Genomic DNA, 22,400 nt, shown 5'->3' with positions numbered 1-22,400 from the left:
ATATAATATATTCCCTGGTCTATAGACTACAGTACTGATGATATAATATATTCCCTGGTCTATAGACTACAGTACTGATGATATAATATATTCCCTGGTCTATAGACTACAGTACTGATGATATAATATATTCCCTGGTCTATAGACTACAGTACTGATGATGTAATATATTCCCTGGTCTATAGACTACAGTACTGATGATATAATATATTCCCTGGTCTATAGACTACAGTACTGATGATATAATATATTCCCTGGTCTATAGACTACAGTACTGATGATATAATATATTCCCTGGTCTATAGACTACAGTACTGATGATATAATATATTCCCTGGTCTATAGACTACAGTACTGATGATATAATATATTCCCTGGTCTATAGACTACAGTACTGATGATATAATATATTCCCTGGTCTATAGACTACAGTACTGATGATATAATATATTCCCTGGTCTATAGACTACAGTACTGATGATATAATATATTCCCTGGTCTATAGACTACAGTACTGATGATATAATATATTCCCTGGTCTATAGACTACAGTACTGATGATATAATATATACCCTGGTCTATAGACTACAGTACTGATGATATAATATATTCCCTGGTCTATAGACTACAGTACTGATGATATAATATATTCCCTGGTCTATAGACTACAGTACTGATGATATAATATATTCCCTGGTCTATAGACTACAGTACTGATGATATAATATATTCCCTGGTCTATAGACTACAGTACTGATGATGTAATATATTCCCTGGTCTATAGACTACAGTACTGATGATGTAATATATTCCCTGGTCTATAGACTACAGTACTGATGATGTAATATATTCCCTGGTCTATAGACTACAGTACTGATGATATAATATATTCCCTGGTCTATAGACTACAGTACTGATGATATAATATATTCCCTGGTCTATAGACTACAGTACTGATGATATAATATATTCCCTGGTCTATAGACTACAGTACTGATGATATAATATATTCCCTGGTCTATAGACTACAGTACTGATGATGTAATATATTCCCTGGTCTATAGACTACAGTACTGATGCTATATGCTGTGTACCATGTGCTTCTATAGAGTACAGTACTGATGATATATGCTGTGTACCATGTGCTTCTATAGAGTACAGTACTGATGCTATATGCTGTGTACCATGTGCTTCTATAGAGTACAGTACTGATGCTATATATGCTGTGTACCATGTGCTTCTACAGAGTACACTGATGAGGAGGTTCACATCCCCAAACACTCATCGGTGATCGTCAGACGCACCCCCATCGGAGGGGTCAAACCAGCGGGCAGAACGTTCATTGTGTACGTAGCTATGACATCGTGACCCTGTGTCTATCTGCATGATATGAGTAGTAACCCCCCCCCCCCCCCCCCCATCGATACTAATAACCTCCACACACTAGTCTCCAGTCAAGTAGTAACCCCCCCCCCCCCTCCCATCGCCTGTTGATCCTAATAACCTCCACACACTAGTCTCCAGTCAAATAGTAACCCCCCCCCCCTCCCATCGCCTGTTGATCCTAATAACCTCCACACACTAGTATCTAGTCAAATAGTAACCCCCCCCCCCCCCCATCGCCTGTTGATCCTAATAACCTCCACACACTAGTATCTAGTCAAATAGTAACCCCCCCCCCCCCCCCCATCGCCTGTTGATCCTAATAACCTCCACACACTAGTATCTAGTCAAATAGTAACCCCCCCCCCCCCCCATCGCCTGTTGATCCTAATAACCTCCACACACTAGTATCTAGTCAAATAGTAACCCCCCCCCCCATATCGCCTGTTGATCCTAATAACCTCCACACACTAGTATCTAGTCAAATAGTAACCCCCCCCCCCCCATCGCCTGTTGATCCTAATAACCTCCACACACTAGTATCTAGTCAAATAGTAACCCCCCCCCCCCCCCCCCCCCCCCCCCCCCATCGCCTGTTGATCCTAATAACCTCCACACACTAGTATCCAGTCAAATAGTAACCCCCCCCCCCTCCCCATCGCCTGTTGATCCTAATAACCTCCACACACTAGTATCTAGTCAAATAGTAACACCCCCCCCCCCCCCCCCCCCCCCCCCCCCCATCGCCTGTTGATCCTAATAACCTCCACACACTAGTATCCAGTCAAATAGTAACCCCCCCCCCCCCCCCCCCCCCCCCCCATCGCCTGTTGATCCTAATAACCTCCACACACTAGTATCCAGTCAAATAGTAACCCCCCCCCCCCTCCCCATCGCCTGTTGATCCTAATAACCTCCACACACTAGTATCTAGTCAAATAGTAACCCCCCCCCCCCCCCCCCATCGCCTGTTGATCCTAATAACCTCCACACACTAGTATCTAGTCAAATAGTAACCCCCACCCCCCCATCGCCTGTTGATCCTAATAACCTCCACACACTAGTATCCAGTCAAATAGTAACCCCCCCCCCCCCCCCATCGCCTGTTGATCCTAATAACCTCCACACACTAGTATCTAGTCAAATAGTAACCCCCACCCCCCCCATCGCCTGTTGATCCTAATAACCTCCACACACTAGTATCTAGTCAAATAGTAACCCCCACCCCCCCATCGCCTGTTGATCCTAATAACCTCCACACACTAGTATCCAGTCAAATAGTAACCCCCCCCCCCCCCCCCCCCATCGCCTGTCGATCCTAATAACCTCCACACACTAGTATCCAGTCAAGTAGTAACCCCCCCCACCCCCCCCATCGCCTGTTGATCCTAATAACCTCCACACACTAGTATCCAGTCAAATAGTAACCCCCCCCCCCCCCATCGCCTGTTGATCCTAATAACCTCCACACACTAGTATCTAGTCACGTAGTAACCCCCCCCACCCCCCCCATCGCCTGTTGATCCTAATAACCTCCACACACTAGTATCTAGTCAAGTAGTAACCCCCCCCACCCCCCCCATCGCCTGTTGATCCTAATAACCTCCACACACTAGTATCCAGTCAAATAGTAACCCCCCCCCCCCCATCGCCTGTTGATCCTAATAACCTCCACACACTAGTATCTAGTCAAATAGTAACCCCCCCCCCCCATCGCCTGTTGATCCTAATAACCTCCACACACTAGTATCTAGTCAAATAGTAACCCCCCCCCACCCATCGCCTGTCGATCCTAATAACCTCCACACACTAGTCTCCAGTCAAGTAGTAACCCCCCCCCCCCCCCCATCGCCTGTTGATCCTAATAACCTCCACACACTAGTCTCCAGTCAAACGGTAGTAACCCCCCCCCCATTGCCTGTTGATTCCAATACACCCCCCCCCCCCCGCCCTCCACACAGCCACACACTAGTATCCAGTCAGACCAGCCTAGCTATTCTATTCTAAAGCTCCAACTGTTGTCTAGTCCATGTCTGTGGTGGTTGTTGACATGTTGTTGTTTCTTCCTGTTTGTTTGTAGTGACCGTTCTGACATGGCTGCTGGATCCTCCAGACCCGTATGTAACAAAGCACTCTCATTTTCCTTACTATCTCTGTCCTCTGTTTATAAACTCTGCTCTGGTTTGTTGGTTAAAGGATACTGTGTAAACTCTGTTCTGAATTGGTAACCAGTTAACTCTTGAGTTGTTATGGTGATAATATTCTGTTCTGATTGGTCACCAGTTAACTCTTGAGTTGTCATGGTGATTAATATTCTGTTTTGATGGTTCCCAACTGCTTGTTCTCTGTTGTTGTTGTAACTCACTGTGTGTTTTTTTTAATGTTGTTCAATGTGTTGATGGATCTGAACTATATTGTGACTGTATTTCATATTGAAACAACGGTTAGCGTGGTGTTGTTAGCCTGCCACTGTACAGAGCCCCCCCCCCCCCCCCCACATCCCCTTGTGTGTTGAGACGATGCTTCATGGTCCTACAGGCGGGTTGTTACTACACTGCTTTACTTCAAATCAATGGGAGCTTTTTCTTTCACCTGGTGTTATAGCAATGAGTTTGTGACGTATTTATTGACTGTAAGACTAATGCATACATTTTGTATGGATACCTGTGTGTGACTGTGTGTGTGTGGGGGGTAAATCATTTGGTTCCTGTTCAACAGTGTTCTAAACCTGAAGTTAATTGCTGATATTTGGCTGTCCTAATGTTGTTCTCTCCATCATATTCTGACATTTTTAACATGGACTGGACATAGTTGATCCTTTTGTTCTCTCAAAGTTTTTTATTTTTATTTATTTTTTTTAACTTCAAACTACGTAGAAATGCAATGCATTTTGTCTACTTTTCAATATTTTCTTTTACTTAAAGCTAAACTGTAAACTAGTTTGTTAAGTACTTACTATGATGACTACTGAATCCACGATCATGTTTGGTACAGAGTTTCCAAAAAAGCGGTGCCGTGATGATAGCATTATGACATCACAGAGACTATTGTTACATCACTGAAATGATCTTATTATGACATCACAGGGTTCTGACTGTGTGGCATGGTAGGTTCCCGTGGCGACAGGGTTGTGTTTGGTTGCTGCTGTACGCTGCCAGAACTGTCAATAAAGAGGTTATGTGTTCTGTTGTGAGCACGTGCACCACCACACCAGACCCTGTGTCTTCCCTTCACAGTGACCTCTGAACCTTCCAACCCTACCAGCCTCTACTATGATGATGATGATGATGACAGCGACGACGAAGAGTTTATAGCTTACTAAACCAGACCTCTCTACCCTCCCTCTTCCCCTCTGTCTAGTGTTATGATGGCTATTGTTTACTACTATTGTATAATGGATATGGTAGTGAAAGTATTGTTTAAAAGGAAATCATTTTATTATATTGTTTTGCAGTGTTTTCCATATAATGCATTCGATAGATCATCCTAAGTGGACCCATAGCGCCTCACTCCAGACACTGCTGTAGATGAGGGGTAGTGAAGGCATCGTGTGGTTCACTTCACCTGTTACCATAGCTACATGCAGTGGCTCGGGAAGTAGGATCTTGGGTTAACTGGTGTAACGTGATCTAATCGGTTACCTAGACCGGCCTAGCTCTAAAACCTAATCCTGTTAGCTCATAGTCTGTTAACTAGACCGGCCTAGCTCTAAAACTTAATCCTGTTCATAGTCTGTTACCTAGACCGGCCTAGCTCTAAAACTTAATCCTGTTAGCCCATAGTCTGTTACCTAGCTCTGGACTTAATCCTGTTAGCTCAGTCTGTTACCTAGCTCTAAAACTTAATCCTGTTAGCTCATAGTCTGTTACCTAGCTCTAAAACTTAATCCTGTTATCTCATAGTCTGTTCCCTAGACCGGCCTAGCTCTAAAACTTAATCCTGTTATCTCATAGTCTGTTACCTAGCTCTGGGCTTAATCCTGTTAGCTCAGTCTGTTACCTAGCTCTGGGCTTAATCCTGTTAGCTCAGTCTGTTACCTAGCTACTGGACTTAATCCTGTTAGCTCAGTCTGTTACCTAGCTACTGGACTTAATCCTGTTAGCTCAGTCTGTTACCTAGCTACTGGACTTAATCCTGTTAGCTCAGTCTGTTACCTAGCTACTGGACTTAATCCTGTTAGCTCAGTCTGTTACCTAGCTCTGGGCTTAATCCTGTTAGCTCAGTCTGTTACCTAGCTCTGGACTTAATCCTGTTAGCTCAGTCTGTTACCTAGCTCTGGACTTAATCCTGTTAGCTCAGTCTGTTACCTAGCTCTGGGCTTAATCCTGTTAGCTCAGTCTGTTACCTAGCTCTGGGCTTAATCCTGTTAGCTCAGTCTGTTACCTAGCTACTGGACTTAATCCTGTTAGCTCAGTCTGTTACCTAGCTCTGGGCTTAATCCTGTTAGCTCAGTCTGTTACCTAGCTCTGGACTTAATCCTGTTAGCTCATAGTGTAGTAAAAGGCCACAACAACAGCTATTATTACTAATACTGGTCTAGCTAGCGGGGGCTTGCTACACCAGTATTAGTAAACAAGCTAGGCTGGTCTAGGTAGTAATACCTAGAGCTACAAATGTAGCTAGCGCAGCTGTAAATACCACCACCGACTACTACTACCATTAGTGATGTACTTAGCCAGGCTGTAATTCCTACTACTACTGGTTGTAGCAAACACTGCTGTAATACCTACTATTAGTGTAGCTAGCCAGGCTGTAATACCATCTACTACTAGTGTAGCTAGCCAGGCTGTAATTCCTACTACTACTGGTGTAGCAAACACTGCTGTAATACCTACTATTAGTGTAGCTAGCTAGGCTGTAATTCCTACTACTACTGGTGTAGCAAACTCTGCTGTAATACCTACTATTAGTGTAGCTAGCCAGGCTGTAATTCCTACTACTACTGGTGTTGCAAACACTGCTGTAATACCTACTATTAGTGTAGCTAGCCAGGCTGTAATACCAGCTACTACTAGTGTAGCTAGCCAGGCTGTAATTCCTACTACTACTGGTGTAGCAAACACTGCTGTAATACCTACTATTAGTGTAGCTAGCCAGGCTGTAATTCCTACTACTACTGGTGTAGCAAACTCTGCTGTAATACCTACTATTAGTGTAGCTAGCCAGGCTGTAATACTATCTACTACTAGTGTAGCTAGCCAGGCTGTAATTCCTACTACTACTGGTGTAGCAAACACTGCTGTAATACCTACTACTAGTGTAGCTAGCCAGGCTGTAATTCCTACTACTACTGGTGTAGCAAACACTGCTGTAATACCTACTATTAGTGTAGCTAGCCAGGCTGTAATTCCTACTACTACTGGTGTAGCAAACTCTGCTGTAATACCTACTATTAATGTAGCTAGCCAGGCTGTAATTCCTACTACTACTGGTGTAGCAAACTCTGCTGTAATACCTACTATTAATGTAGCTAGCCAGGCTGTAATTCCTACTACTACTGGTTGTAGCAAACTCGGCTGTAATACCTACTATTAATGTAGCTAGCCAGGCTGTAATACCAACTACTACTATTAATGTAGCTAGCCAGGCTGTAATTCCTACTACTACTGGTTGTAGCAAACTCGGCTGTAATACCTACTATTAATGTAGTTAGCCAGGCTGTAATACCAACTACTACTACTGGTGTAGCTAGCCAGGTGGAAGTACCGACTACTACTAGTGGAGCTAGCCAGGCTGTAGTACCAACTACTACTGGTGTAGCTAGCCAGGCTGTAGTACCAACTACTACTAGTGTAGCAAACACTGCTGTAATACCTACTATTAGTGTAGCTAGCCAGGCTGTAATACCATCTACTACTAGTGTAGCTAGCCAGGCTGTAATTCCTACTACTACTGGTGTAGCAAACACTGCTGTAATACCTACTATTAGTGTAGCTAGCCAGGCTGTAATTCCTACTACTACTGGTGTAGCAAACTCTGCTGTAATACCTACTATTAGTGTAGCTAGCCAGGCTGTAATTCCTACTACTACTGGTGTAGCAAACACTGCTGTAATACCTACTATTGGGGCGGCAGGGTAGCCTAGTGGTTAGAGTGGACTAGTAACCGGAAGGTTGCGAGTTCAAACCCCCAAGCTGACAAGGTACAAATCTGTCGTTCTGCCCCTGAACAGGCAGTTAACCCACTGTTCCCAGGCCGTCATTGAAAATAAGAATTTGTTCTTAACTGACTTGCCTGGTTAAATAAAGGTAAAAAAAATTAGTGTAGCTAGCCAGGCTGTAATACCATCTACTACTATTGTAGCTAGCCAGGCTGTAATTCCTACTACTACTGGTGTAGCAAACACTGCTGTAATACCTACTATTAGTGTAGCTAGCCAGGCTGTAATTCCTACTACTACTGGTGTAGCAAACTCTGCTGTAATACCTACTATTAGTGTAGCTAGCCAGGCTGTAATACCATCTACTACTAGTGTAGCTAGCCAGGCTGTAATTCCTACTACTACTGGTGTAGCAAACACTGCTGTAATACCTACTATTAGTGTAGCTAGCCAGGCTGTAATTCCTACTACTACTGGTGTAGCAAACTCTGCTGTAATACCTACTACTAGTGTAGCTAGCCAGGCTGTAATTCCTACTACTACTGGTGTAGCAAACACTGCTGTAATACCTACTATTAGTGTAGCTAGCCAGGCTGTAATTCCTACTACTACTGGTGTAGCAAACTCTGCTGTAATACCTACTATTAATGTAGCTAGCCAGGCTGTAATTCCTACTACTACTGGTTGTAGCAAACTTGGCTGTAATACCTACTATTAATGTAGCTAGCCAGGCTGTAATACCAACTACTACTATTAATGTAGCTAGCCAGGCTGTAATTCCTACTACTACTGGTTGTAGCAAACTTGGCTGTAATACCTACTATTAATGTAGCTAGCCAGGCTGTAATACCAACTACTACTATTAATGTAGCTAGCCAGGCTGTAATTCCTACTACTACTGGTTGTAGCAAACTCGGCTGTAATACCTACTATTAATGTAGCTAGCCAGGCTGTAATACCAACTACTACTACTGGTGTAGCTAGCCAGGTGGAAGTACCGACTACTACTAGTGGAGCTAGCCAGGCTGTAGTACCAACTACTACTACTGTTGTAGCTAGTCAGGCTGTAGTACCAACTACTACTAGTGTAGCTAGCCAGGCTGTAGTACCAACTACTACTACTAGTGTAGCTAGCCAGGCTGTAGCACCATCTACTACTAATATAGCTAGCCAGGCTGTAGCACCATCTACTACTAATGTAGCTAGCCAGGCTGTAGCACCATTTACTGCTAGTGTAGCTAGCCAGGCTGTAGCACCATCTACTACGAATATAGCTAGCCAGGCTGTAGCACCATTTACTGCTAGTGTAGCTAGCCAGGCTGTAGCACCATCTACTACGAATATAGCTAGCCAGGCTGTAGCACCATCTACTACTAGTGTAGCTAGCCAGGCTGTAGCACCATCTACTACTAATGTAGCTAGCCAGGCTGTAGCACCATCTACTACTAGTGTAGCTAGCCAGGCTGTAGCACCATCTACTACTAATATAGCTAGCCAGGCTGTAGCATCATCTACTACTAATGTAGCTAGCCAGGCTGTAGCACCATCTACTACTAGTGTAGCTAGCCAGGCTGTAGCACCATCTACTACTAATGTAACTAGCCAGGCTGTAGCACCATCTACTACTAGTGTAGCTAGCCAGACTGTAATACCAACTACTACTAATATAGCTAGCCAGACTGTAATACCATCTACTACTAATATAGCTAGCCAGGCTGTAGCACCATCTACTACTAATATAGCTAGCCAGGCTGTAGCACCATCTACTACTAATATAGCTAGCCAGGCTGTAGCACCATCTACTACTAATGTAGCTAGCCAGGCTGTAGCACCATCTACTACTATTATAGCTAGCCAGGCTGTAGCACCATCTACTACTAGTGTAGCTAGCCAGGCTGTATCCCCCCCCAGCACCAGTTCCTGTGTGATGTAGCTAGCCAGGCTGTATCCCCCCCAAGCACCAGTTCCTGTGTGAATCTCAGTGTTTCGCGGTTCCTCCTCACGTCGTATTGGAGAAGGACGACGGTGAGGAAATGGTCAGGCTCTGCTGCGTTCGTCCCCTAGGAACAGATCTAGGATCAGCTTCCCTGCCACCAAATCCTTACCATAACCATTCACTTGGAGATGAAGAACTGCGCCCAGATCAGTGTTTTCGAGTGGGGAAACTCTGACCCCCTCCACCATGGTGTTCCTGATGGTCTTCTGGTCAGAACTACTGAACCATAACATTGGTGTAACTGTCACACTGTAGTAGTGATATGAGTTGACTGGATGTATATGATCTGCCTCTCTGGCTGTGGAATAGGGGTGATCAATCTACTGTGTGTCCTTGATTCCTCACCTCCTATCTCCTGTCTCCTCCTCAAAAGACCGGTGGATGGTATCTTCTCCTCCTCCAGTGTCTTTTCAGAAGGAGACGGGAAGAAGCCCTGTCATCTAGATTTGAGCCCGTGTCTGCTCCCAGGCAGACCTTGACTCTGCTCTGTCTTAATGTTGCTCTTCTCCTTCAGACCGACTCTTCACCGTCCGTCTCCCTGGCCCAGCTCTCTAAGGTACTGTCTCTCTCTCTGTGTGTGTGTGTTTTTGGTCTTTGGGAATCCGGTTGGGGTTCATTTAATTTCAACTCAATTTGAGGCATGAATTAAAATGTAAATTGATTATCACCTTAACTCTTGGCATCTTCCTCTAACTCCATTCCTCTCTCCTCATCCCTTTCCTCATTCCTCTCTCCTCATCCCTTTCCTCATTCCTCTCTCCTCATCCCTTTCCTCATTCCTCTCTCCTCATCCCTTTCCTCATTCCTCTCTCCTCATCCCTTTCCTCATTCCTCTCTCCTCATCCCTTTCCTCATTCCTCTCTCCTCATCCCTTTCCTCATTCCTCTCTCCTCATCCCTTTCCTCATTCCTCTCTCCTCATCCCTTTCCTCATTCCTCTCTCCTCATCCCTTTCCTCATTCCTCTCTCCTCATCCCTTTCCTCATTCCTCTCTCCTCATTCCTTTCCTCATTCCTCTCTCCTCATTCCTCTCCTCATTCCTCTCCTCATTCCTCTCCTCATTCCTCTCCTCATTCCTCTCCTCATTCCTCTCCTCATCCCTCTCTCCTCATTTCTCTCGCCCATACTCCTCATTTCTCTCCTCATACTCCTCATCCCTCTCCTCATTCCTCTCGCCCATACTCCTCATCCCTCTCCTCATTCCTCTCGCCCATACTCCTCATCCCTCTCCTCATTCCTCTCGCCCATACTCCTCCCCCTCTCCTCCTCCCCCTCTCCTCATTCCTCTCGCCCATACTACTCCCCCTCTCCTCCCATTCCTCCCTTTCTCTTCAGACTGCCAACCTAGCGGAGGCCAATGCGTCAGAGGATGACAAGATCAGAGCCATGATGTCCCAGTCCAACAGTGAATATGACCCCATACAGTGAGTGTAACACACACAGCAGGGTTGGGCGGTATCCGCGTGATCACGCCGTCCTTCTCATCCCAGAGAGGATTTACAGTACTAATGTCTTAGTGCTGAAAATGCAACAACAAAAATCCCATTGGGTGTCTATTACCAGAATGCTAACAAAATTAGTACAACTGATAGAGAATTTCCATGGAGGCTGCTAGCTAAATATGCTAACGGGAGCAAACTAAAATAAACGAATTGCAAAGACAGGCAATCCAGCTCATAAAGATACACTACATGACCAAAAGTATGTGGACACCTGTTCCTCGAACATCTCATTGCAAAATCATGGGCATTAATATGGAGTTGGACCCCCCCCTTTACTGCTATAACAGCCGCCACTCTTCTGGGAAGGCTTTAATATGGAGTTGGTCCCCCCCTTTACTGCTATAACAGCCTCAACTCTTCTGGGAAGTCATTAATATGGAGTTGGTCCCCCTTTTACTGCTATAACAGCCTCCACTCTTCTGAGAAGGCTTTCCACTAGATGTTGGAACATTGCTGCTATAACAGCCTCCACTCTTCTGGCAAGGCTTTCCACTAGATGTTGGAACATTGCTGCTATAACAGCCTCCACTCCTCTGGGAAGGCTTTCCACTAGATGTTGGAACATTGCTGCTATAACAGCCTCCACTCTTCTGGCAAGGCTTTCCACTAGATGTTGGAACATTGCTGCAGGGGACTTGCTTCCATTCAGCCACAAGCATTAAAGGTCAGGAGGTTGGGTGGTTAGACCTGTCTCACAGTTGGGAGGACTATTTCATCCCAAAGGTGTTTGATAGGGTTGAGGGCAGGGCTCTGTGCAAGCCAGTCAAGTTCTTCCATACCGATCTCAACAAAACATTTCTGTATGGACCTCGCTCTGTGTGCTGTCATGCTGAAACAGGAAAGGCCTCAAACTGTTGCTACAAAGTTGGAAGTGCAGAATCTTGTCGTTGTTATGCTGTAGCGTTAAGATTTCCCTTCACTGGAACTAAGGGGCCCGAACCATGAAAAACATCCCCAGACCATTATTCCTCCTCCACCAAACTTTACAGTTGGCGCAATGCACTCAGGCAGGTAGCGTTCTCTGGCATCTGTCGAATCACACCTTTTATTCAAGTCAAGTTTAAAAAAATAAAAACTAGAAATAATCTTGTCTTCAACTCCAAATAGAACCGTATAGTCCCAAGGTCTCATCTGACATTTTCGTTAAAAATGAAGAACCATCTAAAGATGTGTTATACAGTGCTTTCGGAAAGTATTCAGACTCCCCCCCCTTGACATTTTTCCACATTTATGTTACAGCCTTATTTTAAAATTGATTACATTGTCCCCCCCCTCCCTCATCAATCTACACACAATACCCATAATGACATCACAATACCCCATAATGACATCACAATACCCCATAATGACATCACAATACCCCATAAAAATAGAAATATCACATTTCACATAAGTATTCACTAGCCAATCGGTCTGTCTCTGGCTGCGTGAGGAGAAGCATAATCTATGGGAAATGAGTGTCAAAATGTTACTCATACCCTGGCCAAATGCCAGTCCTCAATCTCAAGTCAAAGTACAAGTCAAGTCTCAAGTCATCAAAATGTTACTCATAACCTGGCCAAATGCTAGTCCTCAATCTCAAGTCAAAGTCCAGGTCAAGTCTCAAGTCATCAAAATGTTACTCATACCCTGGCCAAATGCCAGTCCTCAATCTCAAGTCAAAGTACTGTTCAAGTCAAGTCTCAAGTTGTTTTTATTTTCTATCGAGTCGCGTCTCAAGTCAATCAAATTTTGTTGACAGGAGTCCGACTCGAGCGTGGACTCCACACCTCTGCTGTTTCAGTGAACTGTAGTCTAATGTTTAAACTTGAGACTCAGTGGCAGCGTGAACCGTAGATGATGGGGTGATGCAAGATGATGCTCTCTGTCACAGAGTTTCTGTGTACGTGTACACTGTTTGTACGTGTACGCAAAAACGGAGGCAAGTTTAGCCTCACGCTTCAACGCTCTTCGGTTGTTTTGGAATCGACCCAGTATTCCGGTCTACTTAGTGAAAAAGGTTGAGCCCGTGAGCAATGTGTTTTTTTTTATGTGTCTCTCCTCCTCAGTTACTCTAAGAAGGCCATAGGACCGCCTCCTGCACATTACACCTGCTATCGCTGTGGCAAGAACGGACACTACATCAAACACTGCCCCATGCAGATGGTACGACACAACACTACACAACACTACACAACACTACACAACACTACACAACACTACACAACACTACACAACACTACACAACACTACACTACATAACACTACATAACACTACATAACACAACACTACATAACACTACACTGCACTGCACTACACAGCACTACACTACATAACACTACATAACACAACACTACACTACATATACACTACACAACACTACACAACACTACATATACACTACACTACACAGCACTACACTACACAGCACTACACAACACTACACTACATAACACTACATAACACAACACTACATAACACAACACTACATAACACTACACTACACTGCACTACACAGCACTACACAGCACTACACTACACAACACTGCATATACACTACATAACATGACATATGGTATCTGTGTTGTAGGATAAGAGCGTAGAGGCTCCTAAGCCAATCAGGACCAGTAAGGGAATCCCTACATATACACTACATAACATGACATATACACTACATAACATGACATATACACTACATAACATGACATATACACTACATAACATGACATATTGTATCTGTGTTGTAGGATAAGAGCGTAGAGGCTCCTAAGCCAGTAAGGGCATCCCTACATATACACTACATAACATGACATATACACTACATAGCATGACATATGGTATCTGTGTTGTAGGATAAGAGCGTAGAGGCTCCTAAGCCAATCAGGACCAGTAAGGGCATCCCTACATATACACTACATAACATGACATATACACTACATAACATTACATATGGTATCTGTGTTGTAGGATAAGAGTGTAGAGGCTCCTAAGCCAATCAGGACCAGTAAGGGAATCCCTACATATACACTACATAACATGACATATACACTACATAACATGACATATGGTATCTGTGTTGTAGGATAAGAGCGTAGAGGCTCCTAAGCCAATCAGGACCAGTAAGGGCATCCCTCAGAGCTTTATGGTGAAGGCTGAACCAGGAACTAAAGGAGCCATGTTGACCAGCACTGGAGAATATGCTATTCCTGCTATAGACGCGTATGTACCACACTGTGTCTCTCTCTGTCTCTCTCTTCTCTCTCTCTGTGTCTCTCTCTCTGTGTCTCTCTCTCTGTGTCTCTCTCTCTCTGTCTCTCTCTCTCTGTCTCTCTGTGTCTCTCTCTCTCTGTCTCTCTCTCTCTGTCTCTGTGTCTCTCTCTCTGTCTGTGTGTCTCTGTCTCTCTGTCTCTGTGCTCATTTTGTGTTTTCGTGTTCTGGGTAGGAAGGAGAGACTATAGAGTAATATAATGTGTTGCAGGGAGGCCTATGCTCTGGGTAAGAAGGAACGTCCCCCCTTTGTTCCTCGTGAAGCGTCATCGTCTGAAGATGAGGCTGATCCAATCCCTGATGAGCTGCTCTGCCCCATCTGTAATTAACGCATTCATTATTATTATTATCATTATTATCATTATCATTATTATTATTATTATTACACTGTAATTATACAATTTATTTATTGGTTTAATTTAACTAGAAGATTTATTTTGTCAAACACCCCCCCAAAAAAATGTACATCTGAGCAGAGACTTGTTGTTAAAATGTCTTTGAATCACTTTGTCTGTCTGCTCATCTGTTCCAGGTAACGACCTGATGAGTGATGCTGTGGTCATACCCTGCTGTGGTAACTCCTACTGCGACGACTGTGAGTTAACACACACACACACAGCTGTAACAACCTGATGACTGTGAGTTAACACACACACACACACGGCTGTAACAACCTGACGACTGTGAGTTAACACACACACACACACACACACACACACACACACACGGCTGTAACAACCTGACGACTGTGAGTTAACACACACACACACACGGCTGTAACAACCTGACGACTGTGAGTTAACACACACACACACACGGCTGTAACAACCTGACGACTGTGAGTTAACACACACACACACGGCTGTAACAACCTGACGACTGTGAGTTAACACACACACACACACGGCTGTAACAACCTGACGACTGTGAGTTAACACACACACACACACACACACGGCTGTAACAACCTGACGACTGTGAGTTAACACACACACACACACGGCTGTAACAACCTGACGACTGTGAGTTAACACACACACACACACACGGCTGTAACAACCTGACGACTGTGAGTTAACACACACACACACACACGGCTGTAACAACCTGACGACTGTGAGTTAACACACACACACACACACACACACACACGGCTGTAACAACCTGACGACTGTGAGTTAACACACACACACACACACGGCTGTAACAACCTGACGACTGTGAGTTAACACACACACACACACACACACGGCTGTAACAACCTGACGACTGTGAGTTAACACACACACACGGCTGTAACAACCTGACGACTGTGAGTTAACACACACACACACGGCTGTAACAACCTGACGACTGTGAGTTAACACACACACACACGGCTGTAACAACCTGACGACTGTGAGTTAACACACACACACACACACACAGATGGTCCAGGTCCCCCCCCCACCTCGCCCAGACAAACCGGTGACCCAACCCCCCCGCCCAGTCAAACCGGTGACCCAGGACCCCACCTCCCCAGAGTGGGATGAACAGATGGCATGCTAGCTGTTCCTGTAGACTGCCAGTCATTGCGCTAATGCTAGTTAGCATTGTCTTTGTGAAACTAACTCTTTTATCTTCCTTTTTCGATAGCAGCAGACATGTGGTGAGCAATATGTCTGGAACATCGAAATCACAATAACATCGCAGTATTGAATCCTAAAACACGTGGCATCGGCGCCTAAGTATCGCGATCGTATCGTGAGGCCCATGGCATTTCCCATGCCTAGGTTATATTTGGGCATTTCCCATCTCTAGGTTATATTTGGGCATTTCCCATCCCTAGGTTATATTTGGGCATTTCCCATGCCTATATTTGGGCATTTCCCATCTCTAGGTTATATTTGGGCATTTCCCATCTCTAGGTTATATTTGGGCATTTCCCATCTCTAGGTTATATTTGGGCATTTCCCATCCCTAGGTTATATTTGGGCATTTCCCATCTCTAGGTTATATTTGGGCATTTCCCATCTCTAGGTTATATTTGGCCATTTCCCATCCCTAGGTTATATTTGGCCTTTCCCATCCCTAGGTTATATTTGGGCATTTCCCATCTCTAGGTTATATTTGGGCATTTCCCATCTCTAGGTTATATTTGGGCATTTCCCATCTCTAGGTTATATTTGGGCATTTCCCATCTCTAGGTTATATTTGGGCATTTCCCATGCCTAGGTTATATTTGGGCATTTCCCATCTCTAGGTTATATTTGGGCATTTCCCATCTCTAGGTTATATTTGGGCATTTCCCATCTCTAGGTTATATTTGGGCATTTCCCATGCCTATATTTGGGCATTTCCCATGCCTAGGTTATATTTGGGCATTTCCCATGCCTATATTTGGGCATTTCCCATCTCTAGGTTATATTTGGGCATTTCCCATGCCTAGGTTATATTTGGGCATTTCCCATGCCTAGGTTATATTTGGGCATTTCCCATCTCTAGGTTATATTTGGGCATTTCCCATCTCTAGGTTATATTTGGGCATTTCCCATCTCTAGGTTATATTTGGGCATTTCCCATCTCTAGGTTATATTTGGGCATTTCCCATGCCTAGGTTATATTTGGGCATTTCCCATGCCTAGGTTATATTTAGCCATTTCCCATCCCTAGGTTATATTTGGCCTTTCCCATGCCTATATTTGGGCATTTCCCATCCCTAGGTTATATTTGGGCATTTCCCATCTCTAGGTTATATTTGGGCATTTCCCATCTCTAGGTTATATTTGGGCATTTCCCATGCCTAGGTTATATTTGGGCATTTCCCATGCCTATATTGGCATTTCACATGTCTATATTTGGGCATTTCCCATGTCTATATTTGGGCATTTCCCATGCCTATATTTGGGCATTTCCCATGCCTAGGTTATATTTGGGCATTTCCCATGCCTAGGTTATATTTGGGCATTTCCCATGCCTAGGTTATATTTGGGCATTTCCCATCTCTAGGTTATATTTGGGCATTTCCCATGCCTAGGTTATATTTGGGCAATTCCCATGCCTAGGTTATATTTGGGCATTTCCCATGCCTATATTTGGGCATTTTCCATGCCTAGTTTATATTTGGGCATTTCCCATGCCTAGGTTATATTTGGGCATTTCCCATGCCTAGGTTATATTTGGGCATTTCCCATGCCTAGGTTATATTTGGACATTTCCCATCTCTAGGTTATATTTGGGCAATTCCCATGCCTAGGTTATATTTGGGCAATTCCCATGCCTAGGTTATATTTGGGCATTTCCCATGCCTAGGTTATATTTGGGCATTTCCCATCTCTAGGTTATATTTGGGCATTTCCCATCTCTAGGTTATATTTGGGCATTTCCCATCTCTAGGTTATATTTGGGCATTTCCCATCTCTAGGTTATATTTGGGCATTTCCCATCTCTAGGTTATATTTGGGCATTTCCCATCTCTAGGTTATATTTGGGCATTTCCCATGCCTAGGTTATATTTGGCCATTTCCCATCCCTAGGTTATATTTGGCCTTTCCCATGCCTATATTTGGGCATTTCCCATCCCTAGGTTATATTTGGCCTTTCCCATGCCTATATTTGGGCATTTCCCATGCCTATATTTGGGCATTTCCCATGCCTAGGTTATATTTGGGCATTTCCCATGCCTAGGTTATATTTGGGCATTTCCCATGCCTAGGTTATATTTGGCCATTTCCCATCCCTAGGTTATATTTGGCCTTTCCCATGCCTATATTTGGGCCTTTCCCATGCCTATATTTGGGCATTTCCCATGCCTATATTTGGGCATTTCCCATGCCTATATTTGGGCATTTCCCATGCCTATATTTGGGCATTTCCCATGCCTATATTTGGGCATTTCCCATGCCTATATTTGGGCATTTCCCATGCCTATATTTGGGCATTTCCCATGCCTATATTTGGGCCTTTCCCATGCCTATATTTGGGCCTTTCCCATGCCTATATTTGGGCCTTTCCCATGCCTATATTTGGGCCTTTCCCATGCCTATATTTGGGCCTTTCCCATGCCTATATTTGGGCCTTTCCCATGCCTATATTTGGGCCTTTCCCATCTCTAGGTTATATTTTGTTCAGAATTCTGCCTTTTTCAAGCATAAAAAATTCTAATAATTAAAAACAGAAATATCTTGCAAGATTAACTTAAAGCAAGACATTAGGAAATGTAGCTGACTGTAAATCTCTCTATGCCAATAAGACATCTGATGGCCTTCGCAAAACGTTCCTTGCTCTTTCATTGTAAGTTAAGTTGTGTGGCTGCCAGCCGAATAGTGTTGCTCTTCTGTTGTCATGGAAACAAAGCTATTTTCTGTTTGAATGTTTTAAAAACATTTATTTAGTGATGAACTAGTCCCCTGATCACTCTACTGAAGCAACACAACATTTATTTAGTGGTGAACTAGTTCCCTGATCACTCTACTGAAGCAACACAACATTTATTTAGTGATGAACTAGTCCCCTGATCACTCTACTGAAGCAACACAACATTTATTTAGTGGTGAACTAGTCCCCTGATCACTCTACTGAAGCAACACAACATTTATTTAGTGATGAACTAGTCCCCTGACCACTCTACTGAAGCAACACAACATTTATTTAGTGATGATGATGAACTAGTCCCCTGATCACTCTACTGAAGCAACACAACATTTATTTAGTGATGAACTAGTCCCCTGATCACTCTACTGAAGCAACACAACATTTATTTAGTGATGAACTAGTCCCCTGATCACTCTACTGAAGCAACACAACATTTATTTAGTGGTGATGAACTAGTCCCCTGATCACTCTACTGAAGCAACACAACATTTATTTAGTGGTGATGAACTAGTCCCCTGATCACTCTACTGAAGCAACACAACATTTATTTAGTGATGAACTAGTCCCCTGATCACTCTACTGAAGCAACACAACATTTATTTAGTGATGAACTAGTCCCCTGATCACTCTACTGAAGCAACACAACATTTATTTAGTGATGAACTAGTCCCCTGACCACTCTACTGAAGCAACACAACATTTATTTAGTGATGAACTAGTCCCCTGACCACTCTACTGAAGCAACACAACATTTATTTAGTGGTGAACTAGTCCCCTGACCACTCTACTGAAGCAACACAACATTTATTTAGTGGTGAACTAGTCCCCTGATCACTCTACTGAAGCAACACAACATTTATTTAGTGATGAACTAGTCCCCTGATCACTCTACTGAAGCAACACAACATTTATTTAGTGATGATGATGAACTAGTCCCCTGATCACTCTACTGAAGCAACACAACATTTATTTAGTGATGAACTAGTCCCCTGACCACTCTACTGAAGCAACACAACATTTATTTAGTGATGATGATGAACTAGTCCCCTGATCACTCTACTGAAGCAACACAACATTTATTTAGTGTGGTGATGAACTAGTCCCCTGACCACTCTACTGAAGCAACACAACATTTATTTAGTGTGGTGATGAACTAGTCCCCTGACCACTCTACTGAAGCAACACAACATTTATTTAGTGATGAACTAGTCCCCTGACCACTCTACTGAAGCAACACAACATTTATTTAGTGGTGATGAACTAGTCCCCTGACCACTCTACTGAAGCAACACAACATTTATTTAGTGGTGAACTAGTCCCCTGATCACTCTACTGAAGCAACACAACATTTATTTAGTGATGAACTAGTCCCCTGATCACTCTACTGAAGCAACACAACATTTATTTAGTGATGAACTAGTCCCCTGATCACTCTACTGAAGCAACACAACATTTATTTAGTGATGAACTAGTCCCCTGATCACTCTACTGAAGCAACACAACATTTATTTAGTGATGATGAACTAGTTCCCTGACCACTCTACTGAAGCAACACAACATTTATTTAGTGATGAACTAGTCCCCTGATCACTCTACTGAAGCAACACAACATTTATTTAGTGATGATGAACTAGTCCCCTGACCACTCTACTGAAGCAACACAACATTTATTTAGTGGTGATGAACTAGTCCCCTGACCACTCTACTGAAGCAACACAACATTTATTTAGTGATGAACTAGTCCCCTGACCACTCTACTGAAGCAACACAACATTTATTTAGTGATGAACTAGTCCCCTGATCACTCTACTGAAGCAACACAACATTTATTTAGTGGTGAACTAGTCCCCTGATCACTCTACTGAAGCAACACAACATTTATTTAGTGATGATGAACTAGTCCCCTGACCACTCTACTGAAGCAACACAACATTTATTTAGTGGTGATGAACTAGTCCCCTGACCACTCTACTGAAGCAACACAACATTTATTTAGTGATGAACTAGTCCCCTGACCACTCTACTGAAGCAACACAACATTTATTTAGTGGTGATGAACTAGTCCCCTGACCACTCTACTGAAGCAACACAACATTTATTTAGTGGTGATGAACTAGTCCCCTGACCACTCTACTGAAGCAACACAACATTTATTTAGTGATGAACTAGTCCCCTGATCACTCTACTGAAGCAACACAACATTTATTTAGTGGTGAACTAGTCCCCTGATCACTCTACTGAAGCAACACAACATTTATTTAGTGATGAACTAGTCCCCTGATCACTCTACTGAAGCAACACAACATTTATTTAGTGATGAACTAGTCCCCTGACCACTCTACTGAAGCAACACAACATTTATTTAGTGGTGATGAACTAGTCCCCTGACCACTCTACTGAAGCAACACAACATTTATTTAGTGGTGATGAACTAGTCCCCTGACCACTCTACTGAAGCAACACAACATTTATTTAGTGATGAACTAGTCCCCTGATCACTCTACTGAAGCAACACAACATTTATTTAGTGGTGATGAACTAGTCCCCTGACCACTCTACTGAAGCAACACAACATTTATTTAGTGGTGATGAACTAGTCCCCTGACCACTCTACTGAAGCAACACAACATTTATTTAGTGATGAACTAGTTCCCTGATCACTCTACTGAAGCAACACAACATTTATTTAGTGGTGAACTAGTCCCCTGATCACTCTACTGAAGCAACACAACATTTATTTAGTGATGAACTAGTCCCCTGATCACTCTACTGAAGCAACACAACATTTATTTAGTGGTGAACTAGTCCCCTGATCACTCTACTGAAGCAACACAACATTTATTTAGTGATGAACTAGTCCCCTGATCACTCTACTGAAGCAACACAACATTTATTTAGTGATGATGAACTAGTCCCCTGATCACTCTACTGAAGCAACACAACATTTATTTAGTGATGAACTAGTCCCCTGATCACTCTACTGAAGCAACACAACATTTATTTAGTGATGAACTAGTCCCCTGATCACTCTACTGAAGCAACACAACATCTATTTAGTGATGATGAACTAGTCCCCTGATCACTCTACTGAAGCAACACAACATTTATTTAGTGATGATGAACTAGTCCCCTGATCACTCTACTGAAGCAACACAACATTTATTTAGTGATGAACTAGTCCCCTGATCACTCTACTGAAGCAACACAACATTTATTTAGTGATGAACTAGTCCCCTGATCACTCTACTGAAGCAACACAACATTTATTTAGTGGTGAACTAGTCACCTGATCACTCTACTGAAGCAACACAACATTTATTTAGTGGTGAACTAGTCCCCTGATCACTCTACTGAAGCAACACAACATTTATTTAGTGGTGAACTAGTCCCCTGATCACTCTACTGAAGCAACACAACATTTATTTAGTGGTGAACTAGTCCCCTGACCACTCTACTGAAGCAACACAACATTTATTTAGTGATGATGATGAACTAGTCCCCTGATCACTCTACTGAAGCAACACAACATTTATTTAGTGATGAACTAGTCCCCTGATCACTCTACTGAAGCAACACAACATTTATTTAGTGGTGATGAACTAGTCCCCTGATCACTCTACTGAAGCAACACAACATTTATTTAGTGGTGATGAACTAGTCCCCTGATCACTCTACTGAAGCAACACAACATTTATTTAGTGGTGATGAACTAGTACCCTGATCACTCTACTGAAGCAACACAACATTTATTTAGTGATGAAGTAGTCCCCTGATCACTCTACTGAAGCAACACAACATTTATTTAGTGGTGAACTAGTC

The 22,400-nt window shown here is 43.4% G+C and overlaps 1 protein-coding gene across 1 annotated transcript in view; it reads left to right on the top strand.

The window, feature by feature from the left end:
• LOC110487301 (uncharacterized) overlaps positions 1-22,400 on the top strand; it is a 47,890-nt gene that overhangs the window by 5,809 nt on the left and 19,681 nt on the right. The window contains 8 exon segments of the mRNA XM_090194564.1: positions 1,248-1,347; positions 3,465-3,501; positions 9,995-10,036; positions 10,815-10,903; positions 13,030-13,130; positions 14,042-14,180; positions 14,440-14,549; positions 14,761-14,823. Coding sequence (XP_090050690.1) covers positions 1,248-1,347; positions 3,465-3,501; positions 9,995-10,036; positions 10,815-10,903; positions 13,030-13,130; positions 14,042-14,180; positions 14,440-14,549; positions 14,761-14,823 — 681 coding nt within the window.

The sequence above is a fragment of the Oncorhynchus mykiss genome, chromosome 13 (genome assembly GCF_057628025.1).
Source record: "Oncorhynchus mykiss isolate SJ-2025 chromosome 13, ASM5762802v1, whole genome shotgun sequence".
Taxonomy (NCBI): Eukaryota; Metazoa; Chordata; class Actinopteri; order Salmoniformes; family Salmonidae; genus Oncorhynchus; species Oncorhynchus mykiss.
Note: the sequence above shows the minus strand (reverse complement) of the source record. Positions and strands in the feature narration are given on the sequence as shown.